At 38.3% G+C, this 12,277-nt stretch overlaps 1 protein-coding gene across 1 annotated transcript; it reads left to right on the top strand.

Annotated features, from left to right (window-relative positions):
- Nucleotides 1-266: 266 nt before the first annotated feature.
- Nucleotides 267-3,959, top strand: LOC149012282 (subtilisin-like protease SBT3.9). The gene is made up of 10 exons (XM_089159622.1): nucleotides 267-500; nucleotides 568-659; nucleotides 796-893; nucleotides 999-1,160; nucleotides 1,274-1,977; nucleotides 2,076-2,185; nucleotides 2,285-2,527; nucleotides 2,637-2,751; nucleotides 2,849-3,035; nucleotides 3,142-3,959. The coding sequence occupies exons 1-10, from the start codon at nucleotides 351-353 to the stop codon at nucleotides 3,708-3,710; spliced, it is 2,430 nt and encodes an 809-aa protein (XP_089015748.1). The 5' UTR covers nucleotides 267-350; the 3' UTR covers nucleotides 3,711-3,959.
- Nucleotides 3,960-12,277: the final 8,318 nt, after the last annotated feature.

Here is a 12,277-nt window from a genome sequence, read left to right as displayed (position 1 = left end):
AATTCGTTCTTCAAGAAGAAGACTGGAAACAGGATTTCGTTGAACCTAGTCAGAGCACTAGTAGCCTACAGCTGGGACAATCTCGAGAACTGCAACATGGTGCCAGATGTTCAAGATGGTGGGCTCTACTATTCGAAAATGTAATTATAGTGGAGTATTTTTCTTTTTCTTTTATTTTTTAAAGAACAAAGAAAAGATAGTGCACTGCTAAAGTCTCTCTCTGTTGGCCCTTACAGTTGGATGGTGTAGGAAAGTTGATTGGTTACTGACCAGATCAGCCTAGTGTATCTACCCATAAATATATGAAGAGTTGATCGAATGCAGATAAACCACCTGGGCCTCAAGTGTTCATGAGGCAACATCACCGAATGGCTGCCACCTCTTTCCCACACTATCACTTTAGAGTTATCATTGCTCTCTCCTTCTTACTATTCAGTGATCTCCATTATTGCTGGAATTCTGTCGAACTTGCTGCTGCTACTGATGCTACAACAACCAAGGTAAGTGGCAAATTTCATTTGGCCCTCGCTGGATAAGTGAGCGATCTAATGATTAATTTCATCTCAGGTGTACATTGTGTATTTGGGTGAGAATCAGCAAGAGAACCCAGCAAACATAGTGAAGTCACACCATGACCTGCTAGCTACATTTCTTGGAAGGTAATCTCTATAATGTACTAAGTAAATGTAAACCCAAGCTCTTAATTTCTTCATCCCATTTCCATCCTTCATTCTTTCTAAGAAGGGAATTTAGTTGTGGAATAATGATTATAAATTAGCTTTTCCTCCTATATAGCAAAGAAGCTGCCAAGAATTCGATTATCTACAGCTATAAGCATGGCTTCTCTGGGTTTGCAGCTTCTCTAAGTGAATCCCAGGCAAAAGCAATTGCAGGTAATTTTCATGAACCTGAAGAAGCTGCATTAAGTAACAATAATGGTACACCCTAGCAACTAATTAACGGTTTCTTGGGGGGAAAAAAAAACAAATTTGTTGCAGATATGCCCGGTGTCGTCTTAGTGTTCCCAAATCGCATTCATAAAATCCATACTACCCGAAGCTGGGATTTTCTAAGGCTATCTCCACTACCAAAGTCAAGAAGTAACCTTTTGTCTGAAGCTAATATGGGTGATGGGACTATAATTGGTATTATAGATTCAGGTGAGTTAACATTTTGATGTGTTCTTCTATATATTCCGAGCTCACTCTTGCTTCTTTGTATATTTATCCTGCTGATGGTGACCTTGTCGAATGGATATGGTTATGCCGTCCAGGAATCTGGCCAGAGTTACAAAGCTTCAGAGATAATGGAATGGGTCCAATTCCAGCGCGCTGGAAAGGAATTTGCCAAACTGGGCAGTCTTTCAAAAAGAGTAACTGCAATAGGAAAGTGATTGGTGCTCGGTGGTTCAGCAGAGGCTATGTGAAGATGTATGGACCAATCAACACCACTAGGCATGCAGAGTACTTATCTGCAAGGGATAAAGCAGGGCATGGAACTCATTGTGCTTCCATAGCTGCAGGTCGTTTTGTAGCAAATGCAAGCTATCTTGGGCTAGCTTCAGGTTTAGCCAGAGGAGGTGCACCTCTTGCTCGCTTAGCAATCTACAAGGTTGTTTGGTTTGGAGAATCAACAGATGCAGATCTGCTAATGGCATTTGACACGGCCATACATGATGGAGTAGACATTCTATCTGTGTCTTTAGGGCGGAGCACATCACTGCCTCTGAAGGCTTATTTCGAGGATGGAATTGCAATTGGTTCGTTTCATGCAGTGGCGAGGGGGATTCCGGTGGTTTCTTCCGCCGGAAACAGCGGCCCTTCCTCTGATACAGTTGCGAACACGGCTCCATGGATGATCACTGTTGGAGCCACCACTATTGACAGGAGTTTCGATTCAGCTATTTCACTCGGAAATAGTAATTCAGCTGTTACACTCGAAAGTAGTAATAATAATAATAATGATCCAACAGCTCCGGTAATTAATATTATTATTGTTAATGTAATTAACTGATTGATTATTTAATTAAACTTCTACACTAATTATTTTACTCCATGACATCACATTTGTTGCAGAATCAAAACATTTCACCTCAAAATGCCGATAATGATGAAGGTATAATATCTATTGTATCCGAGAAGCACACGGGTGCTAAAACCACGGCGGCAGTAGGGAATGATCCAATGTAGCCTTCCTTCTCTTGGTGTTTCTTTTCATACTTGCTTCGGTTCACATTCTCACATCTTAGTTGTTTTAATTTGGGTGGGTGGTTGGTTTGGTGCAGAGAAGCATGCTCCGAAGGAAGTCTAAATGCGACACTAGTGAAAGGGAAGGTCGTCCATTGTTTTCTGCAACCCAATTCACAGCGATCTTCAACGGATCTTGCTAACGTTGTTGCTGCAGCAGGAGGAGTTGGGGTTGTATACACACAAGCTCACAATGACATCCTCACCCGATGCATCATACCTTGTTTGAAAATAGATTTTGAAACAGGGACAAACGTGAACTCCTACGTTACAAATTCTAGGTAATTAAGTTGGTACCAGTTAATTAGTCTTCCTTAGACTTGGCTTAGTGTTTTTGTTGTTATTGTATTTTTAGTGAAAGCTATCTAATTTGCTTTCCGGCCATAACAGATCACCGGTTATGAGGTATAGTCGACCACAGACTGTAGTTGGGAAGAAGGTGTCTCCATTTGTGGCCTCATTTTCATCCAGAGGACCAAATAGTTTGTTGCCTCAAGTGCTCAAGGTATGTTAATTTTTATGTATCAGCTCAAAGAACACTGAAACGCATATCCACTACTACTGAACTAACAATTCAATTATTGGTGATGGTGGCATGGAAGCCTGATATAACTGCACCAGGAGTAAACATCTTAGGTGCATATCCTCCGCCGATTACGGGTCAATCTTTTGAAATAATGTCTGGAACTTCAATGGCTTGCCCTCATGTGGCTGGAGTGGCTGCCCTCCTCAAGACTGTGCACCGAAATTGGTCACCTGCAGCGATAAAATCAGCTATGATGACTACTGGTAAAAAAGACTACTCTTCCTGTAGACGTTTCTGCATAGATTTTAACTTCTAATTTGTTGAATTATGTTTGTCAAACATCTGACTGTCATTTGTGAACACTGGCAGCCTTACAAAGTGGCACAGATGGACGGCCAATATTGGCACAGGGAGGGAATCTCAAGATGGCAAGCCCTTTTGACATGGGCGGAGGGAATATCTATCCCATGAGAGTATCAAATCCAGGGCTCATTTATAATATCAGACCCAGCAATTACATTCAGTTCCTTTGTTCCAATGGCTACACCAATGCACAGATGGTCGGAATGACTGGAAGAAATGATGCTTGTTCGAGGTCTTCTTCTAGTCTGGACCTCAATCTCCCCTCCATCTCAATCCCATATCTTGAAAATCCTGTAACAGTCACAAGGACTGTGACCAATGTGGGGCCTGTTAATTCAACCTACAGAGCTTATGTGGTTTCACCTCCTGGAATTGGAGTCAAAGTTGAACCACACAGACTGGCCTTCACTGCATCTACCACTGTGCGATCTTTCAAAGTCACATTTAACTCTACTCAGAAGCTGCAGATTATGGATTATGCATTTGGAAGCCTAAGTTGGACTGATAGAAAGCATTTGGTCAGGATTCCCCTGGTGGTTCGTGTTGCTCATCAGTATTCAATTTCTAAAAAATAACAATTCCAAGCTCCTTCCTTTTTCTTTTTTTTTTTTTTTTTTATGAATAATTATTGTCGGCGTGATAAGATTGTGTGCTCTATTATAGTAAGAGACACAATCAATATTATGGAATATTTGTGTTAGATTGTATGCTTTATTCATAGTAAGAGAGAAGATTAGTATTGTGGAATATTCTGATTTATTGTATTTGATACTACTCTATAAGATTTGTTGGTGCACCCTAGGGAGGTGAATCGGTTGCAACTAGTGGTTTGTCCAATTTTTCGATTTGATTGACAATACAAAATAAATTGAAAATTCAAATAAATTTAAACAATAACAAACAACCATAACATCAGAATTTATACTGGTTTGACTTTACAAGTCTAAATTCACTTCTCTCTTGGCCTCTAGAGAAATTTTTACTAATGATTCTCTTTCAATATAATAGGTAGAGATCAAACCCCTTACAATCTTTGTTCAATAAGACAAGATCACATTTTACAATTATTTGATGAAATTTGTTTCCTTTTTTACAATTTTGCAATAGTCCGTTCCAAGGGAAGAACAGAAGAAACTTGTAATTGTACTTTTGTTGATTGTTCGCTTGAATGTACACCACCCATTTTATTACCTTGTAATGCTTCTTCTCTATCTGGAAATGTAACTTCTGAAGTAATACTTCAAAATTGTAGTGGAACAGTTGATCCACCGTCAAAGGAGCCTCACCTTCCTAGTGGGCCATCTGGCCCATCTAAGCCTCATCTTAAGCAGCTTCACGAGTGTTGGACTGTGGCCCATCTGACAACTTGGTTTCAACAGAAATTAGTCCATCTGGGCCAGATTTGGCTCTTGGCCCATTTGGGTTTAATTCGGAATCTGGATGCCTTCTGGTTCGGGTGAACATCTTAGTGGGGATCTGAAAAACACTTTGAATTCTATTAACTGAACTGGTCCGTCTAGTGCATATTTTCATTTATTTTATTTTCTTTTTTTGGTGAATGGTCCATCTAGTTCATCTAAGGCCCATTCTACTGATACTTTGGGCCTTTGATGATTATCCGTAGTTCCACTCATGATTCTGTAGTTCCATTGCGGTTCGTCTCACCCAATTGTAGCTAGATTTCGCACTAGTTCGTTGAAACCGCCGGCTCAACTCAATTTGGTTTCCTTCTTGTGATGAGTCAGATGTTCTCTCTTGGGCTTCTAAAGCCATGTTAGACTCAAAAATGGGTAAAGGGATGCAAGAAGAGTTCTATGCCTTAATAAACAATGACACTTGGTACTTCTGCATCCTACTTCTACCCAAAATATAGTTGGCTCAAAGTGGGTGGGTTTTCGTGTTAAACGAAAGCATGATGCTCAGTTGAATGCTATAAGGCAAAGTTTGCGACCAGCCGTTTTCATCAAACGCCTGGTATAACTTCACTGATACCTTCAGTCCCGTGATAAAGCCAACAACCATTCTGGTAGTTCTCTGTCCTGCAGTCACTCTCAATTGGCCAATACTACAATCAGACATAACTAATGCCTTTCTTCTTAGAGACTTAACTGAGTCAGTGTTTATGAGTCAACCATATGGATTTGTTGATCATGCTTTCTCTTTACGGAAAAGCTAGCCTTTATGGGCTTAAACAAGCGCCTCGCGCGTGGTTTCACAAACTTGGTGCTTTTATTCTTTCTCAAGGATTTCATGGATCTAAGATTGATACGTCATTGTTTGTGTATTGCTTCAAGGATATTATTCTTTATTTCTTAGTCTACATCGACAATATTCTTGTCACCAAGAAACTTTATCTTAGGCATATCTAATCTTTTAAAGGCTTTGTCCACTGTGTTTGCCCTCAAAGACGTAGGAGACCTTCATTACTTGTTAGGTGTTGAGGCCACGCATACATCTGAGGGACTTGATCTTACTCAGCAGAAAGATGTTTGTGATTTACTAGGTCACACTTAGATGACTAGAGCCAAACTAGTTGCTACGCTTATGGCCTTTGAATCTCTTTATCACAACATGATGGGACTTTTCTTCCCAATGGTTCTCTTTATAGACCCAATGGGTGCTCTTCAATATTTAGCCACTACTCATCCAGATATTGGGTTTGTTGTAAGGTTGCTCAATTCATGCATTTTCCTACAAAGACCCATTGGATGGACTACTACTCTCATTTTGGGCTCTCTTTTTCACGAGATGACATCTCTCTCTCACTGCTTACTCGAACTCCAATTGAGCTAGTAGTCTCAATGATTGGAGATCGACTACTAGATATGGTATCTTGATCAGTTCCAAGCTGTTATGCCAAGTGATTCTTGGACTCCCGAATCTATATGAACTGTGGTCAATTGAGTCAGTTTATTTGTCCAGTTCCTTAATATGGAGACTTGTCAGTCATTGTTAGACTATGGCACTTCTCGGAATATGATTATCAGCTGCCTATTTGTCAACAAGCACTTGCAAGAACGATTACATAGTGGACTTGTCAACCATCAATTGTCAATAGGGGTTATTATTGGATATGAAGCACTCTTTATACAGTTGTACACGTGCTAACGCATTAAATTCAGTATTTAATGCACCATACATATGCATTAAATGATCTGCGCTTATCAGGAGATGTGCCAACATCTTGAAATCCCTTTAGGTATTGCTTCTTGCTGGCTTATCGAGAGTTTTGGACAAGATATGTTACTTCTAGTGTCAGCTTCTGCAGAGATCTATACGAACCTTGTCGAAGCGTGCCTCGGGGAAGCATCCATTTGGTTTCTTCAATGAGCCTCTTTGGGAGTCGAATTTGGCTACTCTAGGCTAGCATCTGTCGCCTCCATCACCTTCTCTAACTGTAAAAATTGTCACTTGGACTCTCATTTGGCAAGACTGAATTAACTCTTGCACCTACCCAAGAGCTTCATTTCTCGGGCATTTACTGCTTTCAGAGAGGAATTGTGTTCTCCTTAATCTAACTTCATCATCGGAGGCGGTTTCCCGTCCACAAAGGCAGCCCTCTCTCACGTGTTTCCTTGCTTATAGTCTATAGATCCCTGGTTGAATACATTTCCCAGGCCGAACTGGCCGGAACGGAATATTTTGGAGCAACACGAACCACTATGGTTGTCTCTAGACCTGCCCTCTCATTAGTTTTCATATCGCAACCAGTTAGACAAAACATGACCTTCGCACTAAAAAAAGAACACAACAATATCTCAACTTCAGATAAGATCACTTTTCTATCAACTTAGAATCTCCATATATTGTTTAAACTACTTAGATCCAATCAGATCTCAACTTCAGATAGGGAATCACTTTTCTATCAACTCAGAATCTTCAAAAATTGTTTAAACACTTGGATCCAATCAAGTCAAGATCGAAAACAAGAACTCCATTACAGTATGTATGCATGAATGCTAATGGCCGTCACTTGTAGCTGCAGCACCGTGTGGACAACTGAAATCCCTCTTAGTGCTCTGCTGTAGCCGACCTCTCCTGTTCTGGACTCATCCAAAGTCTGTGTAAACAACAGCACCGGCCATGCCCATCCTTCCTAGTGCTCTGCTTCAGCCGACCTCTTCTTGTTCTATGCCCCATGAGTGTTTGTGATTGAAGTGTGAACAACTGAAGCCACCCATCTCCTTCCCTCTAGTGCTCTGCTGCTGCCGACCTTTTCGTGTCCCATGCACCCAAGTGGAGTAGAAGCAAATTATTGACCCTACAGAGGGACACTCTGGAAGACTAAAATGCAAGGAGACGTGGACTTGATTAATCATATGGACAATTATAGAGTTTGGATCATGTCCTATCAAGCATAACTTTTAAGTGACTTCCTAGAACCATCAACCATCAACTACCATGAGAAGGTACATATATATTAGTTTCCAAGATATTTCTCTTGTCTCTGTCAATTGAAAACAATGGCGCTTTGAGATTGTAGGCTAGTGGATTAGGGAGGGTTTTGAGAGAACTCAACACCTGCTGCTACCTGTTTCACTGTTTGATTGTGAAGCTTCTAGTCTGGGTGAAAGGTATCCCTTCCTTACCCACAAAGATGTGAAAAGTCAAAAAATGATGTTCTACTCTCCTATCAAAATCCAGATCCTCTCCTCCCAGGCCATGGGCAGCCCAACCCAGAGGGTGGGGAGGGATGCGGGACGGCCTGCCTGGGTGGAGAGCAACTAGACTCTATCCTAACCCTGTCCAAGTGCGATGATCAGAATTTAGATCCTCGCTAAAAACTCCAGTCGATCTTTCATTATTAATTTGTGTTATCGGATTGAGTTGATTTTTTTGGATCTTCTAGTGTTTTCTTTTGTAAATTTTAGGTAAGAAACATTCCAAAATAAATAGCGAAAATCATGCACACCCCAAAAATCTATCAAATTAACACAACTCTCCAAAATGTCTCTTAAATTGGCAACTGTCCCCTTTTCCACTAGAATGGTAAATTAAATTAAAAGAAAAGATAAATTTATCCTCAGTAATATTCATGTACTAAAATGTACACAAAAAGTATTTATGTCCTAAAAATTAAAATAAGGATTTTACTCTATTTTATATATTATAAATAGTTAGAAAGACCTATATACCCGTTCTTAATTTGCAAACTCTAGGAATATATGTTATTTCCTGTCTTCTTCTTTTTTGGGTAATTGTATATGTTATTTACTCACCAAATAAATTAACTTTGAGTGGATTCAGTCACACATGAAACAAATGAAATCATAATACACGAACCAGTTTAGTAATGAGACTATCTTATCCACTATTGGAGGTAACCAACTGAAGAAATGAACGTAGGGCCTGTTTGGTTATATGAATCCAGAGATTTCAAATATGTGGATTCATGAATCTAAGATTTATACCTGTTTGGTTGTGAAAATCTCTAGATTCATGAAATCTAGAGATTCATTTTTTTACACTAAAAACGTGAATCTATAGATTTATGGGTATGGGGTGAAATCCAGAGATTTCATTGCTACTATAAAAGCACTAAACATTTGTGCATTCACAAAAATCATGTCGAACAAATAGTTTTTTTGAATGAATCCACAGATTTTATTCCACAACCAAACAATTAATTTTATGAATTATGATTCCATAGATTTGAATCTATGGATTTGAAATTTCTAGACTCATGTAACTAAACAGGCTAGTTTGCGGTTGGATTTGACGTTGAACTCGATGAACTCCGGTGTGAACATCAAAAGAACTCAGCGACCTCCATTGTTTCCCTTCTAAAGAACACAATGAAGCCATCTAGCTCAGTTGACGCTAGTTTGAGGTTGGATCTGATGCTGGTGTTTTCCAATCCCAAATTTACATATTCTTTTTCCCCCTTCTTCTTTTAGGGATAAAAAGAAGAGAACCAACCTTGTTCTTATTGCGTCCATACTCGCAAGTGCACAATGTTGTCAAGTAATATAGAGGTAGAGGGATATCGTTCCCACAAGGATCGAAAAGAGTAAAAAATGAATCACTTACTAGCTTTAAGAACAACCTTAATTAACTTAACTATTGATTAAATTAACAAAACATGAATGAAATAACTAAGTTGCTAACAAAAATTTAAGTCAAATTCAATGAATGAAATTACTAGGGATTCGATTTCACCAAACATGATATAAATTATTGATTAATTCCTCCCCCCCTTCCTCCCCCAATTCATATAACCAATATAATCTCTCAATTGTCGACGAGATTCCCAAAGTTAGATTAGCTCATCTATTATATATGAAAATCCCCAACATATTAAACCCCCACTACCAATTACGCTTAGAGGATCAATTCAGTAATATTGAATTAAATACAAGAAACTCATAAACAACGTCGAACAAACCACCTAACATATTACACATTAGATGTAATTTGATATTCTTCAATCCTAAGTCTAGCATGCATTCCTTATTGTTACATAATCAAAAACACACCATGAGATTCATGAAGATTGATTAGGCATTCAGACATTAAGAATAAAATTGAAGAAAACAAGAGGGAGGATTGAATTATGTGAAAGGAGAATAAAATCAATAATTATTTTATATTAGGATCCAGCTAACCGTAGCAAAAGAAACCTAGAACATAACAAAAAAAGAAGAAGAAAAAAATAGTTAAGGGAAACATTACTTTGGGGTTGAAGAGAGACTCTTGCAACTCTAAATTTGTCCCAAAGTAGCTCCAACTCTCCAAATTCTTCCTCTACACTCTTCCGAAGCACAAGAAATGTTTTCCCTAGAGTCCCTTCCCTTTTTATAAGTTAGTCTCTTTTTGATTACAAAATTAGTCCCAAAATGGAAATAAAACTCTAAAGCATGCAAGGAATCCTTCTCTCCACGTTTTTGACTTGAAAAGTTTCTAGAGTGTGGAACTCTCTAACTTGATGAAAAAGACTTTCCTTTTTAAGAAGTGGAATAAAATTCAGCCTGGCCCTTAAGAGTCTCTTTGCAGAATTTCCAATAATACCCTTGCAGATTTGGTTGGTAATTTCCTACAAGAACAAGTAATAAATTTAATTAAGACTTGCTATGAAATATATAAAATCACCAAAATGGCAAAAATTAAAGGAAAGTGTGCAATATATCAATTTTCATGCAATATTAGGATAAATTGATATAAAAATAATTATAAGCACATGCAAATATAGCCAATTAATTATCCAAAATAATATGCATGAAATGACCTTATCATTCCTTTCAGTAAGCATCAATTGAGTTTAAAATCCTTACATTAACACCACAACTAATACCTAAAAGAACAAACAAACAATGTAGTTCCTATATTGCATCAAACTGGAAAACAATAGACTGCAATAGCAAAGCCACAAGTGCTTCAAAGTTGTAGAACAAAAATGATCCATTGTATGTAGCCCTAGATAATGACTTCCCAAGCCAATGCTTTTTCAGTGATGATTTTCGCCCTTGCGAGGCCTTTTGCCCTTCCTAGATTTCTTTGAGCACAAAAAAACACCTTGGATTGCTTCAAAAACGCCTTCTCCGCCTTCTCCATCTGTCTGCCATGAGGTATAATCACTCTTCATCATCATCTCTTACAGATTCCATACTCCTTTGTCAAAAGAAAATACCTAAATGAAGCTATTGAAATCCTTAACTCCATCTAAAATCGGCCAATCTTCTGTTGTGCCTCTGCCCTCCTTCACCTTCAGCTCTGGCTCCACCAGAGAGCTGTTAAGAAGGTTATGAAAATCACCTTAGCTTTTTTCGGTTCTTTTTGAACTTGGTGGGTCCCACTTTGTGTTAAAAATGAGTTAGGTGTTAGATAACATTAAGAGTGCCTTGGAAGAGATAAAAGAGGTGAGATAAAGTGAGTTTTTAGTAGAACAATTGGCATTGAATCGATATGCTCGAAAATATTTGATGGCAAGGTTCGCACACTTGAAAATGTTAGACATGTTCTGAATATGATAAAAGGTTTAATTTCTTTACCTACATTGGAGAAGGAAGGTTGTAAATTTTTCGGAGGAGATGGAGTTCTCGAAGTTTCAAGATATGCTCTTGTTATCATAAAGGCAGTCTGAGTTGGTCTCGTGTACAAGTTATTGGGTAATTTTATGATTAATAATATTGCAAAAGTGACTGTTGGCAAAGGATATGTTTCTCTTAGGTTATGGCAATGAAGGCTTGGGCATATGAGTGAGAATGGGATGAAAGTTTTGTTGAAAAACAAACTTATCCCAAATCTGAATTTTTTAAAGAAGGAATTTCGTGAACATTGTGTCTATGGAAAGCATCATAGAAGGGCTTAAATGGATATGCACATAAGCAAAGGGATAGTTGACTACATTTACTCGGATGTTTGGGATCCATCATCGGATGTATCTTATGGTGGTCCCTCAATATTTTGTCGCTTTCATTGATGATTTTTCAAGAAATGTATGGGTGACAGTTCTCAAGTCAAAGAGTGATATGTTAATAACATTCAAGAACTTCAAAGTTGAGGCAGAGAAAACAACAGGTAGAAGCATCAAAGTTTTAAGGACTGATAATGGAATGGAATATGTAAAATGAATTTGGTAATATTTGCAAAGAGGAGGGAATTGTATGGCATCATACAGTTGCACGTATTGCACAATAAGATGGAGTCGCGGAGTGCAAAATAGGGTATTGATGGAGAGAGTTCGGGCTATACTAAGCAGTGCAAACTTGGGGAAAGAATTACGGGCCGAAGTTGTATTGATGACATGCTACATTGTCAGTAGATCTCCTTCAATGACTTTGGGTGAAAATTAAAACTCCAAATGAAGTAAGGTATGGACCTCCTTATGACTATTTGGATTTGGAAGTATTTGTATATAATGCATATGCTTTTGTTGAGGAGTAAGCTTGATCCAAATTCCAAGAAGTGTATTTTTATAAGATATGGCAAGAATATAAAGGGGTATCGATTATGAGATCCTAGTACCCATAAGATCATCATAGCCATAATGTGCATTTTAATGAATCCTCTATGTTGATTAAGGGGGTGGTAAAAAGATTTGATGAAAAAAAAATCAATTGTACACATGAATTTCATATGCAACTTACAAAATCTTCAAATGAGAGTGCTGATAATAAAGATGTTATGAATCTTGATAATCAAA

The sequence above is a fragment of the Hakea prostrata genome, chromosome 6 (genome assembly GCF_041222555.1).
Source record: "Hakea prostrata isolate BN-2017 chromosome 6, UWA_Hpros_2, whole genome shotgun sequence".
Taxonomy (NCBI): Eukaryota; Viridiplantae; Streptophyta; class Magnoliopsida; order Proteales; family Proteaceae; genus Hakea; species Hakea prostrata.
Note: the sequence above shows the minus strand (reverse complement) of the source record. Positions and strands in the feature narration are given on the sequence as shown.